The sequence below is a fragment of the Echinops telfairi genome, unplaced genomic scaffold (assembly GCF_000313985.2).
Source record: "Echinops telfairi isolate 266 unplaced genomic scaffold, ASM31398v2 ScPeMD7_7;HRSCAF=31, whole genome shotgun sequence".
NCBI lineage: Eukaryota > Metazoa > Chordata > Mammalia > Afrosoricida > Tenrecidae > Echinops > Echinops telfairi.
In genome coordinates, this window is record NW_022103904.1 from 4,493,229 (window position 1) to 4,520,892 (window position 27,664).

Sequence of the window (27,664 nt, forward strand, 5' to 3'; positions counted from 1 at the left end):
GTCAGACAGTGTAAGATATGACAAAATAATAATTTATAAATTATCAAGGGTTCATGAGGGAAGGGGGAGGGGAGATGGAGGGGGGGAAATGAAGAGCTGATATCAAGGGCTCAAGTGTAGAGTAACTGTTTTGAGAATGCTGAGGGCAATGAATGTACAAATAGCTTTACACAATTGATGTATGTATGGATTGTGGTAAAAGTATGAGCCCCTAATAAAATGATTTAAAAAAAAGATTATCTCCTGGGGGTGTGACAATGAAGTAATTGATTTTCTATGTGACTTTAACCTATGAGAAAAAAGCAGGAAGTTTACTGGTATTTTGACTTGCAGAAGAAGGCTGCCAGCACTTCACCTGGGGCGGGCGACAAATCACCCTGAGGAATAGGGAGCAGCATGAGGTGGAGTAAGGATGTGAAACCCCAGCCCCCTGTCCACTTCAGCAGTTCCCATGTGATCAGGTAAGTATGTACATATATGTGCATATATAATTGTATATATATATATATATAAATATATATGAAATATAGACACATACATTCCAAGTTTTAACTTAAGTCAATCCTTGCAAAGCAAGCATATGGCTTGATAAGATTCCTGAAAATTGATAAGGCAAATATAACAAACAAAGAAACACAAAAACCCCTTACGGTAGAGTTGGTATTCCTCCGTTGTCTCAGGAGAGCTTTTCTTGACTCACCTTATGACATAAAAATAGTGGTTGCCCAAACAAACAAGGAAACAATGGCACTGTCCTAACAGATATTAAATAAGTGAGGAATCAAAAAACCCACATAACAGTCAAGTTAAGACTGACATCTAAACAGTAAGAAAGCAACAGTTTTTAAAGAGAAACTAGTTCACAAAGAGATTTCTTAAAAAAAAAAAAAGTTGATCAGAAATGTTCCATGGAATAGCAACAATATAATCGTGTTGCTAAACATGATGTTTGCATTTGCAGAATTCTAATACGTTTTCCAAGTGACTTTCCACTAAATTTTAAACCCTCTAATAACGTGAAAATATAGCCAGTAACTACCACCTTGACCGGTGAAAAATGTTTTGCTATGATGATCATTAAAGTCAAGGGTAGCATTCCTCATACTTCAGGGTCAGTGATAGCAGGGAATGTGTCTGTCTTCATTACTATGTTTCTATCACTGGGTAACTGCCAATGAACACTTGGACTAATGAATATTATCTGCTTTGAAGCCAAATACAATATCATCCAAAACATTTAGTAAATGAAAATACATGCTTGGTGATGAAAAACAAAATATAAATGCTACAGGCAGAGATAATACTGGTGTCACACCAAATCTTTTGAAGCCCTTACCCACTAACTGAAAGGCTGGCAGATTGAATTATACAGACCTCAAAACGAAAATCTTGCTCCCTGCTCTCTCAGATGTACAGCTGGTTCAACACTCGATGGAACAGTTCTACTCTGAAATATGTGCATGAGGCGAAATCAACTCATAGTAGTGACTGTATCACAAAAGGGTAAACTATTTTTAATACAATGAATTCACTGTGTCACAGTATGAACATTAAAATTAAACATATCTCAGTGCGAACAAAAAGTGTTTGGGGTTCTCTTGAAAACATAAAACATTTCAACATTGTTTACTTCATACCAAAATGACTCTGTCTTTGCATGTGCTTTATAATATATACAATATTTTTTTATGATGTAATATAAGAGGGGCTTCAAAAAGTTCGTGGAAACACAGAGTTAAAAGATAATGGAAAAATAAATACATTTTTAAAAAGGATAATGGAATTTTTCTGTGAGCTTTCTGCAGCTCCCCTGTGCAATGTAAGAATAATCACATATATATGGAGATATGCACACACACACACACACACACTCACACACACAGTCAGGCCCTCGTGTTTACTGATGAATTCGATGATCCAAAGAAGTGCTCGAGAATACTCTATGGCTGTGTCCCTAAGCTGCCCTTCTCCCTTGATGTCAGGGTGACCTCTGTTCAGTGTGTCCTCAGCTGCTTCCCTCCGGTTTCCACTCCACTCTCCTGCACCGAGCCCCTTCCCAGGGGCGGGACCCAGAGTGCGGCAGGCAGCACTCTACTCTTCCACCTTCCCAGGGACGACTGGCCCAGAAAAGTCTCATCAAAACGCTGAAAACTACTCTCCCATGAACAAACTTTTCAGCAACCTTACCTTTTGACAAAAGGTTCCGTGTTTCCAGGAAAGCAATTTTTATCACTATTATAGCAAGAACTCATTTTCAAATCAAGTCAAGAACGAACAACTGTCTGAATTTCTAAGAAAATGTGTTTTCAGTGCTTTCAAGCCCCACAATAGTTACAGTGATTGTTAGGAGCTCTTTTTGGGAAATGATTAGGGTGCTTTGTAATCTGCAATGTTAATATTCACATGAAAATAATGAGCTCCATTACTCTTATTACAAATTCCAAATGAACGATAATAAGATTGTACTATTCCAGAAAAAAAAAGACCAAAAGTCAAATAAAATTTTAGGTTCTAATATGTTCCTGAAAATGGGTTACCGAGTGGCTTTAAGAAAAATGGTTGAGCTACTTGAAAAACAAGTATTGTTGTTCTCCAAAGACATACGCTTCCTTTGTCATAAAAATGTCTGAATGGCCTGATCTCAAAGTCGCTGCCAGCCCTCTCCCGCCTTTCCGATGTACGCTACATTGACCACACGTTCGGTAGAAGAAGGCTCGCCAAGCGGGGACCATCTAGCCATTGTTGAGGAACAGAGGACTTTCCTAAAAGGGTGATAGTTCTAGCTTGCTTGCTTGAAGCGCTTTCCAGATATCTCAGCTTAAATAAGTAACAATCAAGTGGAAATGGAGAGCTAACAACAACGAGTATGAGAAGAAAATGTCCTGAGATTGATTGTGGGGATGCTAGCACAAATCTTCTTAAGATGATTGAATGAGCAAATTGTATGATATGTAAAGTAGATGCCAATAAGATTACTTTAAAAAAATTAAATTTCTGACCGATATCTAATATAAATCCTAAAAATATTTGTCCTGTAGTCAATCAACTTACTTAACGTACTCATTTGTCCAAGAAAGAACATCTGTCTAGTCCCTCGGTGTTAAGTTCTGACTTAGAGCAGCCCCAAGCGCAACGGAAGAAAACATTCCCTGACCCTGCAGCACCTCACAGTTACTGCTGTGCCTGAGCCCATTGCCACAGTCATTGTGCCACTTCATCTCCTTGATGCTCTTTCTTTTTGGTTGACTTTCTACTCTGGCAAGCACGATATCCTTCTCTACAGCATGGGAGACAACGTCTTGTCATCTTCTCTTCTAAGGAGCATTCTAGCTGCAAGTCTCACAGCACAAGATTTGTTCATTCTTCCGGCAGTCCCTGGCACAATCGGTAGTCTCTGTCCATCATAAGTCAAAGGCGCTGCCTTTTCTTCCGTTCTCTAAGAAGGGCTATTTACCCTTAAAGTTAACAAATGAAGGTAAGAAAGGGTACTTACCTGCAAATTGTAGTCTTGCAGGATTTTAACCAAGGAATCTCTCAGATTGGGAATCTCCATGCCTTCCTTAATGCGGTGAATCAGGAGAATTGGGTCAACGTGTGTGCCAATGTTGTTTAGCAAGCCTGTAATAAACGCTATGGAAACACAACACAAGACAATGACCATGGGAGTGATGCATCCAGTAACATTTTAGGCCAGAAGCAACTCAAAGAAAAGGATGTTTCCTTCAGGTTAACCGATAAAACCAGTTCAGTTTCTAAATCCCAAATGATTGTTTTTCTTTATTTTCCTTCTGACATCAAGCAAAAGTTAAAGTTAAGAATTTTTTAAAAATTCAATCAGAAATGATTATTTTACCTTTAGAATACAGTTTGCAATATTAAAGGGGGACAGGGGTACAACTAATATTCATTGCAACTAATGTTTATGGATCAGTTATTATATATTTTTCTTCAATATGCTGCAAAACACAAATACTATCTGTCCCCATTATATAGAAAAGAGAAATGGAATAGATCACACAGTTAGCAAGTAATGAACCCAAATTCAAACCAGGTCAAACTCTAAAGTTCATGATGTTTTTTATTATCACCATTTTGCCTCACTTAAGATCCATAAGCTACTAATGTATTGAAATGAACTAGATTCCTAGGTAAATATTCATGTAACTACTGTAATCCAAGATCAACACTGTATCTCTACCAGGCTTCTGTAAAGTGAGGATGGCAAGATGCCGTCTCCTCTATGTTGGACATGTTATCCTGGGAGAAAGCGGTGCTTGGTAGGGCAGTGTCCGTGGACAAGAGCACACCCTCAGCGAGACGCGCTGTCAGGGCGGCCACAACGGGCTCAAGTGCAGGAAGGACGGTGCGGATGGCCTACGACGGTAGTGTTTGTGCTTCCTTACGTGGGTTTGCGCTCAGTGGGAACTGACGCTATGGAACTTAACAACAACAATATAGATACTAAAAAGACAGCCAAAAAAGGTTTTGGAAATTGCCAATCTCAGAGATAAACCCCTCTTCTTAAAAAAGTGCGTGCGTGTGTGTGTGTGTGTGTGTGTGTGTGTGTTATTTAAAACTCCTCCAGTGAGTTTATGAGTCCTTTCTGTAGTTTCAAGAGAGGACTGGGGTTATAGTTGGGGTGACCATTTTTGTTTGTTTTCTCTCCAGGAAAGCAGACCTGATGTAAAAGATCAAGGGGAAGGTCCACAAAGAACAGATGAAACTCTTGGGGATGCGAGTCATGCAGGGGCCCAAGAGAGACACGGAATATTCTAATAGCAAATATCTGAAGAGTTCTACATCCGTGAAGTTAGGTGTTTTCAAACAAAGAGACTGGTAAGCACTACATACTTTAAAAATAAATGCTCCCTGTGTACAAACAACATCCAACCCAGATGACACTTAATTGGGTTGCTGTAGGCAGAGGTACACTACAAAGGGGCACCTTGAAAATGATCCGTTTCTTTAACACACTCTGGTAATGTGAGGAGACATGGGAAACATTGAGAATCTTTATAATGCAGCTGACCTTCCATCTCTTTAAATACTCGCTATGTTTTTAGCAAAATGTCTTAAAACAAAACAAACAGACAAGAAAACCCGATTAATCCAGCGCTGTCTGGCTATGGTGAGAACGCACTGACACTGAGATGGCTTGTCTGCTTACGTGGTTTGTCAATGGAGTACAGAATCAGATCTTCCCAGAGCTCTGCATCATCTTGCTCCTTGGCAAACTCAATTGCTTTGTCAACATCATGTAATTCTTCCATGATCATCTTCAGGGCACTCCGGCTATTACCCATTCGGCCTAAGATGCAGATATGAGAAAAACTTGATTTACAACACTTTAATAATTTCGTTTTTCAGTGAGAGAGCATATCCTTTAATTTGTTGACACAGTTTGAAAATTAAGCTACAGATGTTTTCTTAGTAACATTATCATTCACTGCACTTCCTTTCTATAATGTAGTGAAGAGCAAATAACTTCTAGTTAGCGGGTTGTGGCAGTTACATAACCTACTGTCAACTTGTGAAGGGGTAGAATCTAGCCTGTCAATCAAGTTATAGCCAATGAATCCTCTGAGTGGGCATGACCTTCTCCTGAGGATTCTGGGAACTCCTGTCTTTCTCTCTGGAGGCAGGAGAGACTCTCTGCTTCATCTTCCTACTGACAAGCCACATGGAACTATACTGATGCAGCCAGAGTCCTGGAACTGGAGGAGCCTCGTGGAGACCCACACCAGCGTTGAGATGCTTCCACCACCACTGGATCCACAAACTTTACACCCACTGGCCTGTGATCTTCCTGCATTCAGCATCATTGCATGCCTGTGTGAGTCTAAAGAGGAATTTATAGACTAGTATTGACCTATGGGGAAATATCAGACTTATGGACTTGATCTGGACCAGGTGGGATGGTTTAACATACAACTGCTCTTCATATAAAGCTCTTTCTTTTACACATGAGTGTCTATGAATTTGTTTCTCTAGTCAACAAAGACCAACACACTGGGTATCTGCACTGGGCTGCAAATTCATTTAAGTTCTTCATGTGCATTATTTCATGGGCATTTAATTATCACTAGACTTTGGGGATGAACGTACTATTCATATCTCTGTTTTATAGAAGAGGAGATTAAAATGTCAGGGAAACTATATAGCTATAAAATGGTAGTGTCAGAACTCCGGAGTTCAGGAAGAGCCTTACTCTCATGAAATGAGAATATTTAACAACTAAGCTTTATCTTGGCAATTATCTTAAAGAGTCCTGGTAGTACACTGGGTTACACATTCGGCTGTGAACTGAAAGGTTGGCTGTTTGAATGCAAAACTTGCTTATTGATCTGTTTTCATATTAATGTTTACATGGATCCTTTGGTGAGGTTTTAATACAGTTCATGTAGACCTGGGAGGAACCAGTCATGTACACCTGCACATTCTTCCTCTTACCAAGCTGAGATTCAACCTCAGGGTCCTTCTCACCGTGGACGGCGTTACCAACTGCTCACAGCCACCTGTGAACTAATCAAATCCCACTGGCTGCCACAGCTGTAGTACCATACATACTCGTGTATAAGCTGAGTGTTCAGCACATTTTTTTTTTCTTTTTTTTTTTCAGCACATTTTTTATACAGTTTTTGTGGTAAAATTAGATGCCTCAGCTGATATTCGGGTCGGCTTATACTTGAGTATATATTTATTTTGTTTTGCTGCAAAAGTTATCCCCAGTGGGTTTTTTTTAATTGATTCTCTAAAAAATAAAAAAAATGTGTATAGGGTTTTCAATTTTTATAAAACCTGACCACATCTCCCTTTAGCTGTTTCTCTGCTTCTAAAACAGCATAACAGGAAGAAAATAAAAATCTACTCCACTCCACTAGTTCTTTGGGGTATACTGAGTTTCTCTGGAAGTAAACTGATAAGCTGCTAGAGGTTGTGATTAGAACCCCAAGAAAACAGCCACATCAAGACAGAGATCCAAAAGCACTTTCTGCCGAGGAAGGTGGCCCTGTACCTAGACAGTCCCAGTTTAGTGATGCGCTGCTGTAAATCTGCAGGTCCGTAAGTGGGGAGAGAAGAGGTGTAGACGCTTTTTCATGATAAAGACCAGAGAAGTGGCTTGAGGTGTGATGCTGTATGAGGGGAGGGTGTAAAGTTGAAAGACCATGGGCAGGAAGGGCAAGGAAGAAATGCTGGAAAACTGCCTACCATGAGTGCGTATCTGTTGGATGGATGCTACAGGATGTGTGCTGTAAATGTTAAACTTTCCGGAAATTGTGTGCTGGTGGGCCACTTAGGAAGACTGTGGAACGAGCACTTGTGAGTCTAGGGGTAGGAGCAGGGGTCAGGGGAAAGTGATGGCGAGATTCTACCCTCTCCAAAACGCTCATATACAAGTCTATTTCCTTCAGTTATTTTTGAGTACAATTTTTAAAAACAAAGATTATTTTCTACCAAGGCGAAGGCAATCATGCCGAAAACCAGAATAACAAACATTTGAACCCATCTATAATTTTCCTTTAAATGTTGTATTGTTGGCTGATACAGTGTTAATTCTTTTTTAAAAAATGCTAAGCTGTTGCTTTACAGCATTAGTAAGAAGCTCTTAAGTCTCCATTGTGCTATGAAGTTTCCTTTTTCATGAATTAGATTCTTGTATAAATTGGTCCCTAATTTCTGTGTGACCTTGATCTAAAACCTATGTCCATTCTCATGCAATGCATATCATGTTGCTATCGCATTTCTCAATTTATAGGGATTGAAATGAATAAAAGCTACTCACTCAGAAGATAGACTGTCTCTTCCACAAAGTTCCTCTGTTGACAGATCTCCAGAGCCTTTAATTAAAGCAGGGTAAAAACGTTACGATGAGTTACCAAAGTGGAACAAATATTAGCAGTCACTTAAACGTACAAGTTTAGAAGACTGTTTCCATTGCTTTTTTTAAAACCAAACCAAAGCGAGCCAACAAACAGCAAACAAGGCTCCTTCAGCCTTCCTGGTAAGTGCACTCAATGGACTCTCAGACACACACATGTTAATAGGTCACAGCAGCTGACTCAAATGTGAACCAACTTGGGCCATTCCGTGAGCAACAACAAGAGAAGAGAGTGTGAACAACGTTTGCCATCACATTTTCTCTCCTTGGACTCTTCTTCACAGGACTACTCATACCAGGGTCAGAACCATGGGTTCACGACGCCGGTTCCACGAGACCACAAGCTCCATTGGAGAACAGAGAATGAATCAAGGCTTTGTGAAGGGCTGCATTTTCCCAGATCTGACTCTATCTGATCAAATGTCCAATAAATATTTGTTGTATAAACAAATAAATTTGCTAGGGATATTTCTATTAACACCTCACAAGATGTAAAAGAGAACTCTGTGCAGAGATCTCTCCAAAGTAAAAGAGAAAATATGTCTGCCGCTCAGAAACAAGACCGGGCTGAGAGAGACTGGCAGAACCCTCGAGACTACGGCCTTTAGTAGCCCTTCAAGCCTGGAACTGAACCACCCCCAGGGACTGACTTTCAGCCAAACAAGAGAAATGCCTACTGATCATAACAATGCCTGTAGAATAATAATACCAAGAAAGTACGCACTCCTTAGTGAAATCAACCGCTCGAATCCAAAAGGGCGGCATTTGTTCCAAAACACAGACAGATAGAAGGCAGGAGCAGGGAGCCGGAAGAATGGACATGGAGAACCCATGGAGGAAGTGGGCAGAGCATCGTTGCACTGCAATTGTAACCCATGGCACGAATAAACTGCTGAAAAGAAAACTAATTTGCTGTGTAAACTTTCACTCAAACTACCAAATTCAAGGAAAAGTAACAACAACAAAAAGGAGTGGCCACAAAAAAAAAGGGAGGAAAACTAAAACTGAAGTGAACTTGGAGTCTTTAGTGATGTACAAGTTCGTTTCACACATATTTAAAAAAAGAAAAGAACATGGGTGTGGGAAGGAAATAGTATTTCCTGTAAAGAAATGGGTGAGTATACAGACGACAGCACTTCCTTTGGTGTTAAAAAAAGGACAGAGTGTTTTTAAAAAATAAAAAATCTAACAATTTAAAATGGTTTGGCAAATTAACTGTGGACACTCGTGGCAAAGGGTGGAGAGAGATGCAAAAGATGAAAATAAATAAAAATGTTGCTAATGATGTGAGAGAACAGAGAAGAAGGATTGGAGCTGACTCCCCAGGAGCGAAGCAGCATGAGTCCTGCCTGATAGCTTCCAGGTAGAGGTGAGGGCGGGGCGCAGGGAGGGGGTATTGAGAAGGGACAACACAGAGTTCTGATCCGAAGAACATAGACAAAGGGCTACATGCTTAGCACCAAGACACTGAATAATAAAAAGAGTTTAACAAGAAAACTTTGCCTCATACGCCTCCAACATAAGCTTCTTGTTGTGTTGTTCTGTTCAGACTAAAGCCTGAGATGTTTTTCATGGCTTACCTAAAAGTCACTGTGATGTGACTACATTCTCTTACGGCTTCATCTCACACCCCCGGTTCACAGTGTCACGGTCACACTGCGTTCCCTCTGTCTGACATGTTGCCCTTACTCCTGACCCCGTCACATACTTCAGATCCCAGGTACACACACCCACTGCAGTCTCACACTTCCTCCTAAGATTTAATCACGACCCAAACTGACTACTCATCTGTCTGCTGAGTTTCTGCCTGCAGAGAGCATGCATGCTCTAAACCTGGTGCTTTGTACAAAGCCTGGTCCATGCTAGGTATGTAATAAATAGATGTATTCATAATTTTCTAAACTGTTTAAACTGTTAAGATTACTCAAAGAAGTTATAAAGTCAACTCTGGCAGATGGTAGTTAGGTTAAAATGTAGCACCTTATCACACGATCTCCCCTTTGACCCTTTTAAAGTTGTTTCACTTTTTAATGTTTTCTATTTTCCTATTGATGGATGTTTTCCTGTGTTTTGTCTAGTCATTGATTTTGGTTTTATTTTTTTTTTTGTTGCTTGTTTGGTTCCTGTTTGTGCTCTGTATGATTTTCTGAATATAAAATCCAGGACAGGCAGGTAGGTCTATAGAGACGGTAACTGGATTAATAACACAATAATAATAAACATTATAATATTGCTTTATAATATAATAAAAATAGTAAAAGCCTAGGGACATGTCAGAGAAGGATGGCGGGAAACGAGGAGCTAACAACAATGCGCACAAGTAGGAACTGTTCTGAAATGGGCTGCGCTGATGAGTGCACACCCCTTCTCCGTAGGACTGAATGATTCCACTGTATGATCATACACACGTGAAGCCTATGGCAGTAAAACGACTTAAATGAAAAAGAGACTCGCGCGAAGGGAAGGCCTAGCTGAACCAGAGCTGCTGCTCCTTGGCTCTCCCCTCCTGCCGGCAACATCCTCTTGCCCTGTATCAGCCATTCGCCCTCCCTTCCTCTCCAGGATGTGCTCGCCCCTGTGGGCAACGACCACGGCCTTCTTTTGAAGAACCTGCACGTGAAGAGGTTGGTCTGCATCACTGGTCTGTAACGCTTTCTCTTGAGCTCTGAGCACTCCAACAATCTGCCTTTACCAGAGCATATTCCCCTGCCTAGACTTCCATGCTATACATACATAAGTGAGTGTTTCAATCCTTCAAAATACTTTATTCCTGAGAGGAATTCCTGTATCAATTTCACATGTGGACATTTACTGACACCTTAAAGCACCATCCAAAGGTTCCACACAGAACCATCAACCCCCTTTTCATAGCTCTATGAGAATGCCCGAAAACACGTTCATCTCTGATCATGAAGTGAGTTTGCGGCGGGTATTCACAGGAGTTGTCCAAGAGAGCTGCCACTTCTTTGATGTGGCTATTTAAGTTTAAATGAATGAAAATGGAAGAAAATTAAAACTGAGTCTGTTGGGCGCATTGGTTGCACTCCAAATGCTGCGTAGCCAACGTGATTAGTGGTTACCACCAAAAAGAGTATTTCCATCACCAGGAAAATTCTATTGGATAGTACTGCTCTGAGCTCTGACATGGTATCAAAGATGATGAAGCACAGGGGAAACGGGATGGAAGCAAGTTTGAAGACAAGAATGCTCTGCGATGCAAGCTGATGTGTATCAAAAAGCTCACACATAATTGGAGTCTCGGAAATTTGGAGCTCAGAAATTTTTAAATGGTTTATAGCTAAGTTCTAACAGGATCTTAAAATCACTCTATTTCCACAAATGAAAAATAAAGACTCTGGAAATGCTAAGAATTTTGAGTAATGTATAAAGTGACAGTATTTCCAGCTCACAGGATAGTCTATTATTGACACAAACGAGGCAGAAAAGCACTGTTTCCTTATTTTAAACTCTTGAATGTTCTGGGCCACAGTGCTCCCTCTAGAGGGAAAAAAGGGGAAACATTTTAAAAGTCAACACAATACACCACACAGACACAGTTTTACACACACACACACACACACACACACACGCACACACGCACACATACAGAAAAAGAAAGCAGTAATAAAAAATATAAAGACAGAATTAGGATAGCATATGAACAAAACCAATATTTTAATTATAGTGTAAAGTTTAGTATATAGGTGGGAGGGGGGTAAAGAGAGTGATTTATAGGGTTATGTAATAAGAACTGCATCAATGTTAAGTAATGATTTCTACTCAGCCTTGTTGGCCCTGATATATTTTAGCCAATTCTTCTCCTTAAATTTCTTTAATGAATATCTATAAACCATGTGTCCCCAATTTCATTCCTCCAAACTCATAAATACTGCCACCTTGTGAATGCCACCAGACATGAGAGGGATCATAAATCTGGGTATAAATTTGCTCAAGCTCAAACACTAGCTTCTACCCCCTCTAGGCATAAGCAAATCAGATTTGCAAAATGAAAACTAGTGCCTGATGACCACTCTTGGAAATAATATTGGAAAGGACAGTTTAACTGTTTAAAAAATGTCTCTCAGTATTCTTGCCACACAAAACCCCACTGGCATCCAGTTGATTCTAACCCATAAGGACCCTATAAGGGGCAGAGTTGAACTGCTCCTTAGGATTTCCAAGGTGGTAAGTACTTATGGGAGGCAATAGCCTTATCTTTCTTTCTTAGAGAAGCTGATGGGTTTGAACCACCAGCATTCTGGTTAGCAGCCCAGTGCTTATTCCACAATCTTACCATGGCTCCTTGCCATACTAAAGGATATCTTCATTACCATTGTTTTTGCTACTATTCTTATTTTAATTACAACTTTATCACTGGCAAATGATTCCTTGCCAAAGTGAAAACAATGATGAGCCGAAAGTTGAGTTCCAGGTTCGAGTCTTGGCACCTCAACTTATTAACTGTGCACTTTCAGCGGTTTCTTTCACTTCCTTAAAACGGAGTAGCTTATTATTTACAAAATTACTCAACCCACCTCTTGCACTTTTGCAGAGGTTATATGAAACCAAGTTTTGGAAAGCATACCATGTAAAAACACTACATACATATAAAGGATTTGTCTTCTTAATTGCTACAGGTGTGATAATTCCTCTAAACTCTGCCTCTCCTTTAGAGTAAAATGAAATTCATTAAAGCTCATGATTAATTTTCAATGTTAAGTGGTGATTTTAAAACCTGAACACTGGTCATTGCTAACTATGATCCTAAAGGGCTTATTATATGGTGCCCAGGTTGCTCCAAAGCTTTTAGTTAAATGCTATTGATTGTGGAGGTTTCGACAGTTTTCCAGTTTGGAGTTCTCTCTCTTTTTAACAGTTAACCCATCCCAGCAAACACACTGCCAGCACTGAATTATCAACCATAGCGGGTTAATCCGCTCAGGATTACTTGCAATATTTCACATTTAAAACATAACAAACACCAATATATTTTTAAACAAGCATTACATAATCTATAGATTCTTCTGAAGTAGAGTTCTCTTTAGGTGGGGAGGGAGCATTAGAATTTAAAGTGTTTAGTTTTATATTTAATATAAAAGAAGATCACATTTTCTATCAGTCTCTCTTTGGGCAAAAAGGAAAGAAAATAATTAAATTTGCATTCCTGGTAAAATCAAATGATTGGAGGAAAAAACAAAAATTGCTATTCAGGAATTGGTACATACGGAAGATTCTGCATGTTACAAGTAAACACGAAGGAATTCGTTTCTAAGATGATGAAGTATACTGACTTCCTGTTACTAAAGGAGAGGGAAGGAAACCCACCCTGAGGTAATTAATACGTGAGGAAGCTCTCCTCTAAGGCAGGCGTGGGCATCTCAGCAAGAACAGACTTCCCGCGGAGGATGACTACGAAGAATAATCTCTCATGAAGAAGTCTCAGTGATCTGTAACCTCAATGGCCACTGAGGTGATTTTTAAAATGTGGATTACTGACTTGCTACTTCATAATGACTGACCTCCACCATGGTCATCTTCATCTGGTTAAAACGTTCTTTCAGTGACAATGAGATAATTAGGAAAAAAAACAAGCCAACAATTCCATTTGGAACATAATCTGTTTCAGGGTGCCGTTGTGTATTCTTTTATATGCTATTGGTTTTTTTTTTTTTCTGTAAAGCAGGATAAAAGAAAAGGCCTAAAACCTCTACCCCATGCTCTTAAAACATTCTCCTACATATAGACCATGTCGTTGCACCTGCTGTCCCATTTGCTGTCAAAGTCAACTGTGGTTCGAGCTGACCCCATGTCACGTGTGCAGAGAAGAAAAACACAGGGTTTTCAAGGATATAAGCTTCTGGAAGAGATCACCAGGCCTTTCTTCTAAGGTACCTCTGGGTGGGTTAAGCCACACGAGACTCCTGAGACACATGTAGGACTGCTTTTTCATGAATGCTCTCTTTTTCGGGTCAAGCAACGGAGCTGAAAACTTTAAACCCGCGTGGGCTAACGATGGGTGAGGAACATGCTGGACTCTGGAGTGCATCTCCACTTTGTTTTGTGTTTAGGGAACCAGGGCTGTGCATGGTTCTTTCTGGAGACAGTCATGTCCTCTCTGGGGATGATTCCTCAGAAGGTGAAAAAGAAATGAGGGGGCGCTGCTCAAATGCTAAGATTTACACTGTTTTGATAGATTGTACCCACTCCTCATTTTTCAATAGCATTAGGTTCCACAGACCAAGTTGTTATGCAAAATTAGTCTTCTTTGAAAATGAAAGATGGCCACGTTCGATCAGAAAAATGGAGGATGAGCACATCATTATACAACTGCCAAACTACTCAGAATGCTGGCCCAGCCAAGTGGATACAGAGCACTTAACCATCACAACCAGAGTTCTCTTCACCTCACATCTTGGCATGAAGACATAAAAGAGTCAAATGGCTTAATTGTTTAGGTATGATTGCAAATGCAAAATGCCAGATATCGAGATAGTCCATAAGGAAGTAGTTGGGGTCTATGACATTGCAACGATAGAAGACGGGACTAACTGCCTTTATTTTTAAAGTGAGGCCATGGAAGTATCAGGAGGAAAGACCTGGCAAGCTGTTCTGAAAATCAGCCAGTGAATCTCCTCTGAGTCACACCCATTTTCAGGAGGGTGCAGGACTACACAGCATTTCACCCCGCGTGCTTGTGGTCATCTTGTACTGGAGGGCAATTGGACAGAAGCTGACAACAACAACAGGTATTCCCAAGTTTATTCTTTAGAAAAAGGTCATGGATTGTGATGGGAGTTGTATGAGCCCCTAATAAAATGATTAGAAAAAAAGAAAAAGGTCTTAGGGTCCCGAATATCAATTGCTGATTTTTCCCTATAGAACATGTTAAAACTGCTTCTGTGTGTTTCTAGGACATTAATGCTTTATGGGAGTAGAAAGCGCCATCTTTCTCCCAGGGAGAGGCTGATGGTTTTGAACTGCTGAACTTGACATTAGCAAACCAACTGGAAATCCACTATACCACCAGGGTTCCATATTATATAGAATATTATAGTAGAAAGTAGTTAGAGAAATACAAGGTAACACAAGGGGCTCAGAGGCATCTTCAAAGCAGGGTACGGGACCCAAGTTAAGGACCTTGGTTGAGTACACGCGACCCCTGACTGGAGGGATTCTTTGACAGTGGACCTGGGCCCTGACGCTGCAGGCCCTCTCTTCATTACGCCCTGTGACTCTTGCATGAGGGCTGATCATTAGTCCTAGACCCTGGATGAACCCTTTATTCCATTAGGCTTGTCACAGAAATGCTTGAGCTCCTCACCCAAATGGAATCAAATAAAACCTCCACTTATCACTAAAACGTTCCAGCAGAACCCACTTCCTTGAGAGCCGTGGCCTTCTCTGTGAACGGAGGTACGTGAGAGGAGCCTGGAGGACAAGAAGGCCAACAGAGTTGCAAAAATGACAACTTTTCAACCAGGTGTCTCCGTGGGGAGCCTCTGACTTACCTTTTCAAGTGGACAGTGGGTACTATCTCGGAGAAATGGCAGCAGGTTCGGGCGATCATATTCCGCGTAGAGGCTGATCTGCTTCTCATGGTAGCACTGCCCCTTATGATGGTCTCTCTTGAAAAGCTTATGCAAATACTGAAAGGAACAGAGGAAACACCATGGAGATTAAAAGGAGCAAGTGAATACCTGAGTCGCACTGTTATTTGCAGTTCTAAATAGTGCCCATGAGTCGTCAAGGGAGAATCAGTTTTCAAAAATCATCTGAAGATGAAGAAGATGTGCAAAGAAGAAGGCCGCAGGACGGCAAGGAGATTCTGGTACTCACTGCAGAAGCACGCCCTGTGCTCTGGCTCTTCCACTCACCAACCCTGTGACCTCGGACAAGTCCCTACGTTCTCGGTGACTCGGTCTCCATATCTGCAACGCCTGTATTAAACTGTTGCAAGGGTTACACCTACTTTGGACCTGTTATCAGGAGAGATCAGTCCCTGTAAAGCACCGGTGCTCAACCTTCCTAACGCCACGGCCCTCATGTTGCGATGACCCCCCCCAACCATAAAATGATTTTCGTTGCTACTTCCTAACTGTCATTTTACTACTGTTATGAATCGAGCGACCCCAGTGAAAGGGTTGTTTGATCCCCAAAGGGGTCATGACCCATAGGTTGAGAACCGCTGCTGTAAAAGGTCATCATGCTTGGCACAGTAGAAGGCTGGTGGGTCAACATAGAGTGGCTCCAACAACAGGCTCGAACATAACCATTGTGAGGATGGGGTAGGACCCGGCAGTGAATCATTCGATTCGACACAGGGTCACTATGAGCGGAGAGCGCCCTGACAGCCCTTAACAACCAAAGCACGAGCTGCCATTTGTTAGTCACTCAGACGGATATGCTACTATGGTGGTGACTGGTTCCTTTTGTCATCACCTGCTTCGGCTTAGAACAAAGGTAACTGGTGAGGAGTAGTCTTGGTCATAAAATTCTCTTGTACAAGGAGGAGGTAGAGTCTTAAGCACGGGCTTATAAAAACACCAGCAGCAAGTGCCACCTTAGTTTTCACACGTTCTGCACACCCTCTTTGTTACGTCACTGCTATCTATCTGTGCTTGCACCGACACATCAAAACCAAAGTAGGTGAGGAGCCATGAGCAGACGTGGCAATAATGTTACCTTATTGGCAGGGAGACACGCATGAAAATCAAGCAGACTACACGTGCTTGGAACCAATTTGCAAAATGCATTCCTTACCCTCACTGTCTGAGAAAGCTAATGGACCTCATAGGAAGTGAGTCATTCCTTTTCTTCCCACAGCAAGACTGACCCCGTCAATACATTAAGCAGAAGTTAAAAATCAATGCGTAATGTTTAGTTAATGGGAAATAGGAAATGTACACAAAACCTCCAGACGCCACTGGAGGCGGGAAGAGTTTAATCACCTTGTGAGTGGTTGTTTCCAAGTACCTTGGTTCATAATCAGTCTTAGAAGCTGTGACTACATAAGCCGGCTGATTTTGACATCAGCTGTTTAATATGGAGAGATCTGCTGGATAAGGCTAACCATGACAGACACAGCATTGAGGAGCCACTACGCAGGGTAAATGTCCACCTGGCCCAAGGGCAGGAAGTGGAGGTCAGAGAAACCAGACTGAACTGGCGTATAATCAGGCCAGTCTGATGAAAGGTCCCTGTCAATCCTTGACCCTGGTGTCCTCCGCGGGCTGTGATCCATGCTGCTGCTTCCCAGAAGCACAAACAGGATAGGAAGCCTCTGTTACCTGTGCTGGGTCGATTTATAGAGACATTGCACTTCCTGATGGGGGAGACAAAGCCATTTCAGTGGAGTCTCTCTTGCCATCACAGGACAGCACAAATTACATGTCCCAGAGATAACTCTTGCTCACAGTAATATCACATGGCTTAAGCAGGCCAGAAATCACTGCATTATAAACAAATTCCTAGGAGGCCAGCCCAAGAGAACCTGGCTTAGGTAAGCAGGTAATCTTGAGCTGCTGAGCATTAACAACACAACAGTAGCATCTGCGTGACCCCTGGGCAAAAAGTACCAGAGCAAAAGTGTCAGGTACAAAACTGAGGCTCAAACAAAATCCTTAAGCTTCTACTGGGTGCCAAAGGTGAACAAAGATACAAGTACTCTCCCTGTGTTCAGCACCCCTTTAATCACTACTTCTGCCAAAGGCCTCTCTTGTCTGGCTCTTTTCAATGCCAGCGATTACACCCACTCTGCCTTTATTACCACAATGATAACAAAGCAGAGTCAGGGGTGTGCTTCCCCTCAGGTCTAGAATAATGGGTCTCAAATAGCACAACCACCACAATTAGAGAGGGAAATGAGATCATCAAGTGCCGGGATCAGGGACAAAAAACCCAAAACCCAAACGAGGGTTGGCTCCTGTCATTCTGTGGCCCCAGACCTGGGTCTTTTGTGTGGTTCTTCCTTGGCATGAGAACTGCTATCTGTAGGGCACTTGTCAGGATCTCCCATGGCACCACACTTACATTTAATAGAAACTACAGGGAACAAGGGGCTCACACCTGGGCCCTAAAAGTAGCACTGTAACAAATGTGCTGACTCTTATTTTGTTGTTGCACTTGAATTGTGAGTTGAAAGTTAGCTGTCTGATCTATGACGAAGCCCTGGCCTCAGATGCATGGCAGAGGCCCCATGTTGGCAGCTGTAGAACAGTGTTTGTGGGAGAATCTCTGATATGAATGTCAACCTCCTGGAGGAGGCCTCTCCAACATCCCCCATCAATCCTAGGAGAGGATGTGCCTAATGTCCCGTGGAAAGGGCGACGAAAGACTGCTTACCACATGCTGCAACTCTGGCCTGTTTTCTAGTTCTTCCACCACCTTTTTAATCTGCAGGGAAGAAAAATAAAGAGCAATTCAAATTTAGAGTTATGAGGACACCTATCAAGTTGCAAACGTATCTGAGGAACATCTTTCTTCCTCGTGGCATAAGTGGTCCTGACCATTCATCTGATAAGAGCCGTAAGAAACAAACAAACAAACACTCACTGAAATCTTATCTTCATTGTCCAAAAGCATGTCAACAGCTTTCTGAAACATAAAAAAATTGCCCAGATGATTAACATTAGCCATATAAGAAGATAACATTAAACACACGTACTGGGTACATCACCAAGGAAAGACAGAGCGCTTACTTCAGAGTACTTAAGAGGCCCTAACTCTAAAATGGCCTATGACGTGCGATTAAACTTGTAAGTATACATCCAGGATGTGTCTCAATTTGAGGCCAATGTGTTTGCATCCTACAGAAATGGTGCTTTGCTATACTTTACTGAGCATAAAACATCTCCAATGTACAGATTCCTGCTCCCTTGATGTCTCAGGGATAGTCACAGGTCTTCTGAGACTCAGAGAGAATCTTACTACCAGTACTACAGGAATGTGTTTTCTTCAGGCCACCTGTATCTTGATTAGACCACCCTCTGAGATTCCATAAATATTAGGAGCTAGTCTGGTGTAGAGAATAGGGTTAGGGGGCAGAGGGAGGGTTCTTGAAGTTTCCTAGCCATAACATCTTATGGACTTCTAGAAGTTACTTTACTGACCTTCTACACTGCATGAGGAGTGGTGCAAACAGGCAATGCTCCTAACCCAAAGGCGGGAGGTGTGAGTTCACCCAGAGGAGCCTTGCAAAACCCAGCCTGGTGATTTGTTCCAGAAAACTCGTCACTGCCAACCCGGTGTCCCATGCACGGGTTTCCAGCAGTTGGAATTGATCTGACGGCAACTGGTTGGTTGGTGGCCACTCTTCATGAAACACATGGAGACCGTGCTTATCACAAGAGGCCATGGGGAATCAGTGCACCAGCCTGAGGGAGCTCAAGTACAACATGTGTGTTCTGCTACCTCTAGTGTTATCTAGCAGTCTGCCCCAAACTGGCCTTATTTTGCTCTGAAACAGATTGTCCCTAGGGCCTAATTAAAGAATAAAACAAACAAAACAGGATTCTTTCCCTTCGGATCATAATCTTGAGTAGCAATTACATTTGGCTCATTCATCATTTTTCCAGTTACACATGCAAAACTAGGCTTTTGAGACATCTGGGGGTAAGGGGGTGGAGATGATAAAAGACCGGATATAAGGGAAAATACAATGAATTTTTATGTCCGCACCCCACCCTCTCAATGATGATCTGCAAGAGTAGCAGAATCTCCATGGCTGAGCTCCCTCTGAGCTGCACGTACTGTTTGTGGAGCTGTGACCCCCAAACACTCGACTCACACAGAATCCACAATGGGCTAAAAGCATCTTTCCCAAAGAGAGCTACAGTTACGGCACGTCTAGATTCAGTTTAAGTTTGTGAACAATACACGATACCACTAAATACAATAAAATACAGGTGGACAATACAAGTAGCCTGTTGAAGAGGGTTAAGGATTTACTCTTCAATTTAGCTGATATTTTAATTTTCTGAATGAAAACCACGGTATTAGAAGAAGGGAGCTCTGGTGGTGTGGTTACATGCTGGGCTGTTCAGCAGTTAGAAACCACCGGCAGCTCCTCGGGAGAAAGACTGAGCTTGTAAACAGTTACAGTTTCTGACACCCCAGGGGGTCGCGATGCGTGCATGAGGATGCTGGTGTATTTCTATCACCAGCATTGGTCATTAGCTTCTTTCATCACTAAATCTATCAAAAAGTAAACAGATAAAATCTCTACAAAACACATATAAGGTGGCTTCAAAGGAAAAACGGAAAAGACAATGGAATGCTTCCACAGACTTTTGAAGGCCATTGTACAGTGTGAGGAGTTATTGCTTTGTGAGCTACTGTGAGCTGTGGAACTGGGTCCCCACATTTGACGAGTGGAACTCTATTCACACCTATTCAAGAATAAATTGACACAGTCCGAACATCAACTGAGACCAAGGGTCACTGCAAATGCTAAATCCATCCATGTCAAGGGACAAAACCTCAATGTATGGCTGAAAACACATAATAAACAGAGTTAAGAGAGCAAAAACATAAGGCTTACTTAATGTCTATGAATTATTTTTTAAATGTTTCTCCAACAAGGAAATACATTTGATGAAAGATGACCGCTAGAAGGATTCTTGAATGGTGACAACTGAAACCATGAATCACCATCCAGCAGGAGTCTGAGTCTTCGGAGCTCCATCAGCCTACAACTCACTACGGGATCCATGATGCAATCTGGCACCTGTACGGATGTCTTATCATTAAAAGCTAAGTTAGCAAAAGCACTTGCTCGGGTATTAGAATAAGAAACCCATTACCTCTGAATCAAAATCCATTAATAAGACAATTTTGTCCTTGATAGAACTAAAAAGGTTGTGCTTATGGATCAGCTTGAAGACGTCTTTATGTCTCAGTGTTAAGTATATCTCCAGAGCACTGCCATAGTTTGTGTCATAGGTGTACCTGGTAATACAAACATGTTTACGTTCAGCAGGGTCAACAGTTCAAATTAAAAAGCAAAATCCCGACACACTTAAGATGTAGCAACGATGAAAAATACAAGTTTCCTCTGGTTCCTAAATGCTTCCACCCCTCTCCCGCTCCCTATCATGATCCGAATTCTACCTTGCAAGTCTGGCTAGACCAGAGGATGTACAGTACACTGGTACTGATAGGAACTGGAAACACAGGGAATCCAGGGTGGATGATCCCTTCAGGACCAGTGGTGAGAGTGGCGATACTGGGAGGGTAGAGGGAGAGTGGGTTGGAAAGGGGGAACCGATTACAAGGATGTACATGTGACCTCTTCCCTGGGGGACGGACAACAAAAAAGTGGGTGAAGGGAGACGTCAGACAGGGCAAGATATGACAAAATAATAATTTATAAATTATCAAGGGCTCATGAGGGAGGGAGGAGCAGGAGGGAGGGGAAAAAAAGAGGACCTGATGCCAGGGGCTTAAGTGAAGAGAAAATGTTTTGAGAATGATGAGGGCAATGAATGTACAAATGTACTTTACACAATTGATGTATGTATGGATTGTGATAAGAGTTGTATGAGCCCCTAATAAAACAATTTAAAAAAATTATATTTTACAAGATTAAAAACCAAAACACCTGCTTTCAAGAGTAAAGTTAATGTTATTTAGAAAAAAATATTCCTTAGGATGTAACTACATATAACCAATAAATACTTCTTTCTCTGAACCGTGCCTCATATCTTAACTCAATTTTTAAAAATCTATGAAACTCAAGTAATAAAAGATTTCTTGAGAGTGGCCCCTCACTCTGTGTGCATGTGTGCATGTCGAGAAGCACACATAGTAGAAATTATGAAGCACAGACCAAGACATTGTCACTCTAGTAAGAGGCCAGTCAGTAAAAATTTGTACAAGCAAGATAAAGCTAACAAATGGGCTATATTCCAGAGGTTTGTTTGTATAGAATTTAAATGTGTTTTTCTTCCGAAACTATGTTTTTCAGATTAATTAAGCCCCTAAACCAGTTCCTTGAAGCTAATTCAAATTAGATGGTAAATACATTATTAACAGGATTATTACATCTAAAAACCAAGTAGAATGATGTTCTCAGGAGTGGAGAGCAAATGTTTTGAGAATAATGAGGGCAATGATTATACAAATATCCTTTACACAATTGATGTATGTATGGGTTGTGATAAGAGTTGTATGAGCCCCTAATAAAACTATTAAAAAATAAATAAATAAAATAAAATTTATTTAAAAAAAAAAGAAAATGATTAGCACCCCAACTTAGAATGCTACAAGCACAACTGTCAAAGTCTCATGGATCCTGCATTTTGGGTCATTTTGATGTAACTTTCTTAGTCTTAGGCAAACGTGCAGGGAGAGTTGGGGGATGAGCAGGGTGAGGGTGACACAGAGTGCTGTTGAATACAATGAAAGTGCATTTCTTGTTTCACTGGACTTAGCTTCCTGGGGTGGGCTACATCTAGACATAAAGCCTGAGTCACTGGAAATGCCTAATTGATTTGGGACATACTAACCTCAGCTTCTGTTTGAGAGTCCTGACATGGTGCCAGGCACTGCACTTCTCTCTGAGGACACCTCATTTAAACCTTACAAGCATCACACTGAGGGGACTGCCCTACAAATCTATAGATAAGGAGTCTGAGGTTTGAGAGAGTACCTGACTTTCAGATCCATGAACAACAATCCAGGGTTGCCCTCCCTGGAAGACCCTTTTGCGTGACGGCCTCAGAGGTGTCCCACTTCCCTCCCCCATCTGCTGGGTCTCGCTCCGCTCCTCTGTGAACAGAATAGGCCAACAGCAGCCTCAGACCATTTCCCTATTTTTCAGCTGATCATTTGAGGCTTATAAAAGGCTATTCCTAAGAGTGCACACACAAATGAAGGGCTCCTTCCTGCCTCTGTTTCCCCATTATACCACCACAATCCCCATTTGATGTTGAGAGTCAATTCCGACTCCCGGCCACCCCATATGGGTCAGAGCAGAACTGTGCTCTGTCACCGGCTGACTCTCTGGAATTAGACTGCAGAGACTTTTCCAAGGTGCCTCAGGGTGGACTTCAACAGCCGACCTTTAGGCTATTATCCTTGAGCAGTATGCTCCCCCTTCAGAGCTGCCCAAATCTAAAATATGAAACAGTTTGGATGGAGATGAAATTGGGAAAAGAACCACTAAAGCATACTCACAGTTCGGCCAGGGTTTTAAGTAAGGTTCTGTTGTGACCGTCTTTCTTCAGGTGATCCCGAACAGCTTGAATGATTACTGAAGTGTTGTAGAGACTGCCAGGCCATTCTTGGATTAATGTGGCAAAGCCCTAATATACATGTATTTAAGCAGAGAAAGATTCTTCATATAGGATGACAATCCAAATACTTTAAATAACACTTAAAAGTTTTCCTATAACTGATCAAATCATTTTATCATGAAAACTCTAGTCAATAAACATTTCATCCATTTTTAGCTGGGGGAGGGGACAGATGGCAGAGAGGATGACTGCACAATAATCCCCATTTAACTCTTGGCAAGTAGGTAGCAGCATCGTTTCGGCCCTGCTTCTATGACAGGCACAACCAAGCAAGACACCCCGTTGCACAGTATATATGCAGAGTTCTGGCATGTCTAACTCTACCTTGACCTGAACCAACTACAAAGCACTGGGTGACACCGCCAGTATCTGACAGCTCTTATCCAGACTGGCTTTCCCCACTGACTTTTACGTATGCAGGTCTGCGATGTTGTGCGAAATTGGCCAGTAGTTATGCGCTTCTCAGTCAGCACAACTGCACATGGTGGCCCTGTTTGGGCTTAGGCTGTTTCCATAGTGACGCTGTCTTTTAAGGGCTCATCTATAATATCTCAGGAGGGCCAGTACCCCATCTTTAACAAGGTACTGTCCTGGTCCTCTTTCCACTCTGACTCCTAAGCCTAGTTTGATTTGGGGTTTGGGACCTTTGTCTCAAGATTTGTTCCCTCACTCTGGTTATCTTGGATATTAAAGTCTGGAGTTTTCTTTCATTCTTTTTTTTTTTTGGCACTGTAGGGCACTGTTGTCCACAGGAAGGCCAGCTGAGGGGCGCCCCTGTGACAATGAGCCCACGATGCTGTTGGGTGTGATGTAAACAGGGCAGCCAAGATTCAGGCACACTGCTCTGAACACACCTCAAAATTTGGGGTTCTTCGCGTAAACTCTAGATTCGTTAATCAGCTCCTTGTCCTTCCTCACACTCAACACTGATTCGTGGTTAGAAGTCTGTGCGGACTCTGCCTTCCTGGTTATTGACTTTAGTTCTCAGGTTCTAGAACTCAAACTGTCCTGAAGTGGCTCATCTATTGTTTCTTGATAATGGTTTTTCTGTAAGGGAGGCCACTTAAATCCTATTAAAAGATAGCAAATATAAGTAAAAATGTTCATGCTATTGAGAAATTATAATATTTATAGCAAAAGATAACTAATGCTGTGATGATCTTTGGATTTCTTTAAGTGACTTTTTTAGCAGTGAAAATTCTCTGGTAGTTTTGGCTTTGTAAATTACCAAGATTTACTATGAGGAAAATAAAAAATAAAAATGAATCAAGAATATGGTTTCATTAAAGTTCCATCTACTTCCTACTAAAATAACTACTAGGCAAGATAGAAAGAGAGTAAGAACAACAGACTACACTTGATTCCATGCAAATTTCAACCTTTCTGCATAATACCATGATGATGACTTTTTGGATATGGGGGATTCACAAAGTAAAATAATACCTTGGATATAACTGCTAGAACACTTAGTATTCTTTGAATCAAATGGATACTTTGGATCAAGTTTCTGTGTGTTTAAGATTCTGTTCTTATGTATACGGTAATAAAGTCCTAAAAGATAGCCATCCATACACTGGCAGGTCTCCCTGACCCCAAGACTGGGAATATGAGGAAGCAAGCTTAGCTTATGTTCTTTTTCTCACCCACATGCCAGCCTTAAAGTACTGTCAACTTCTAATACAAAACAAGACTAAAGAAGTTATGACTGTATGTTACGGGCATGATGACCCCAATATAAGCTGAAGCAAACATTTATTATAATTCCTGTTAGGTGTGTCTCCATACGTGTTTTTGTGCATCTGTCAACGAATGGGCTGGCTAAGAAATACTGACGAAATCAGCCCAGTCACCCTTATTAACTAGAGGACACATTCATTAGAGAGATACCATGACAACGTGAGCAAAGTAACTATTACAATAATTAAAAGGTTAAAAAGAATTCATTTCATTAAATGAAATTCTATTACAATTGTTGCACTTTTAACATCTTCTGCATGTGTCATTGATATTTGGAAACAACAATTGGTTACTTAAAGCAATTCTGCTAGGCTGTAAATTATTTTTTCTTGTTCTCCTTTGCCTTTAATTGCTACTTTATCCTCAAAAAAGTTATTGATATAGGTTCACAAATATGAATGATCATAATATTATTGTTGAAACAGTAGAAGATTTGACAAAATCAGCAAGTATAAAATCACTGGTAGCAATGAAGACAGCAGGGTATTCAGATGAAGCACATGATTTAAAGCATCGTTGTAACTGAGTAATAATGACAGCTCCCACCAGAGCACATTGAAAGATTCAAAAGGTATACTCGGATAGAGTTTTAATTTTGGAGTATACTGATATGTGCAAGCTGGACTTGTATAAAATTAAAAAAAACTATACATATATAGTTTTTAAATGACAGTTTACACAGTCAATAAAGTTCCCACTTAACAATTTTTTATACTAATTGTCCCATGATAAGGCTACCAATTTTACAATGTGCCAGCGTTCTCATTATTTCCACGATGCTTGCTCTGTTCTCATGGGTCTCACTTGCCATTTCCTTGGCTTCTCACCTTTGCTTTGGGGCAAATGTTCACTGCTTGGTCTCCTGGAGTTCATTGTTTAAGGGACACATCACTTACGGATGATGATGTTTATATTATAATTATAATTAAAACTATTATTTGGCTAGATGGTGCCTTCTGGGCATGGTTTCTGTGAAAGAGTACCTCAGGGTGATAGTTTAGGGATTGTCTTCTGTCTCTGCCCAGTAAAACTGTTTTGTTTTTTCAATGAATTTGAGTTTTGCTTCATATGGGCTCTTGTTTGAAATGGGACTTTCAATGTGTCCCTGGTCAGAACAGTAGTACCAGCCAGGTATCATCTAGTTCTGGTTTCAGGTTAGAAAAGTCCATGATTCACACGCACTATTAATCTGGAAGATTCATTTCTACCTTTCATTTATCTTTTACTCTTGATAAGCCTCAAAACCAGAATACATGGCCACTGAGTTCATGCTGCCTCACAGTGGCCTGGTAGGAACTGCCTCGGTGCGTTTCCGGGATGGAAACAAGCCTTGTCCTTCTCCTGACAGGTAGCTGGTGAATTTTGAAAGCTGATCTTGCAGAGTAAGAACCAGTCATTGTATCTTGGATGGCTGCTTGCAAGCTTTAGAGATCTCAGGTATTACTAACTAGGGTGCAGGACATTATCTTGACGAACTATGTTCTATCAGTTGACTAAATTATTCCAGAGACTATGGCTCTAAGCCCTTCAACCCACTAACCCAATTCCACAAGTTGTTTGGATATGTCAAAGAGGTCTCCAGAGCCATGTCCCCGCCATCCTCTACCATATCTGGAGCTTTTTTTTAATAAAGTATACCCGAATACTTGGATGGAGCCCTGGATGTTCAAGTGCAGGGGAAAGATGAGCTATCTGCTCCCGGCAGGTTGATAGTCTCAGAAACTCTAAGTTCTACTCTGTGCTGTAGGGTCACCATGAGGGGGGATCGACTCTATGGCAGTGGGCTTTATGGATATACCTGCACCTACACATGTGCCTCCCTACAGACATATATGTATACGTTTGCCCATTTATGTAGACCTCTTTTGCAATTTCTTGTAGTAATATTTCAAAATTTTCCATGTCCTTGTTTGGCTAGCTGGTTAGCTTTATTTCTAGGTATTTTATTCTTTTAAAGAGGCTTAAAATACTGTGGTAAAGGGTATTGATTTCATACTGCTTTTTAGTGTCCTTGCTAGTGCAGAGTAACTCAACTGATTTTTGCATGTGTTACTCTGCTGAATTTTTCTATTAGTTCTTAGTAAGTTCATTTAGTAACTTCTTCTTTTTTTTTTTTTTGTAGAGTGGCTGCAATTTTCTATGTATAGAATCTCAACATCTGAAAATTAAGATAGCTTTCCTTCTTCCTTTCTGTTTTGGATGGCCTTTATTTTCCTTTCTTGCATCTTGCTCTAGTTAGGGCTTTCAGCATAATATTAACTAAGAGTAGTGATCAAAAGTATCCTTATCAATCATGTTCCATAGGTGAATGTTCTCAGTCTTTTCAGTTGAGAGTGAGGAATGCTGGTTCTTGTTTTTTGCAGACATGTCCCTGATTATACTGAGGAGTTGAGAATGTGTATCAGGAAAGGGTATCAGATTTTAGAGTGCTTTTCTGCATTGAGATGACCACGTGATTCTCTTCCCATGTTTTATTTCTGTGGTTTATTATGGTCACTGAGACAACAGAAGAAACACTGCTCCATTGTGAGCCATCTTCACAACTGTTGTGATATTTGAGCCCAAGGTTATAGCCACTGTGTCAACTCTTGAGGTTCTTCCGCTTTGCACTGACCCCCTCCTTTTATAAAGCCCAGTGTCCTTTTCCAGGGACTAGTCTTTCCTGAGAACATGTCCAAAAGTCTTCTCATCTGGTGGGATTATAAAGAGACTTTTCTCCAGCTTTGTTGCCCCCAAAGATATGCCAAACATCAGA

General features: G+C 41.2%; 1 protein-coding gene and 1 non-coding gene across 3 annotated transcripts in view; both read right to left on the minus strand.

Annotated features, from left to right (window-relative positions):
• Positions 1–27,664, minus strand: part of VPS41 (VPS41 subunit of HOPS complex) — a 221,919-nt gene that overhangs the window by 25,172 nt on the left and 169,083 nt on the right. For both annotated transcript variants that reach the window (XM_045286362.1, XM_004708026.2), the window contains 8 exons: positions 23,054–23,181; positions 20,680–20,824; positions 18,431–18,472; positions 18,221–18,271; positions 15,388–15,525; positions 7,784–7,838; positions 5,168–5,308; positions 3,494–3,630 (listed from right to left, as the gene is read on the minus strand). In XM_045286362.1, the coding sequence (XP_045142297.1) occupies positions 3,494–3,630; positions 5,168–5,308; positions 7,784–7,838; positions 15,388–15,525; positions 18,221–18,271; positions 18,431–18,472; positions 20,680–20,824; positions 23,054–23,181 (837 nt within the window). The remainder of the gene's footprint in view (positions 1–3,493; positions 3,631–5,167; positions 5,309–7,783; positions 7,839–15,387; positions 15,526–18,220; positions 18,272–18,430; positions 18,473–20,679; positions 20,825–23,053; positions 23,182–27,664) is intronic.
• LOC115868187 lies at positions 23,900–24,029 on the minus strand. The gene has a single exon (XR_004045471.1). It is a non-coding gene; the product is annotated as a small nucleolar RNA SNORA11 (small nucleolar RNA).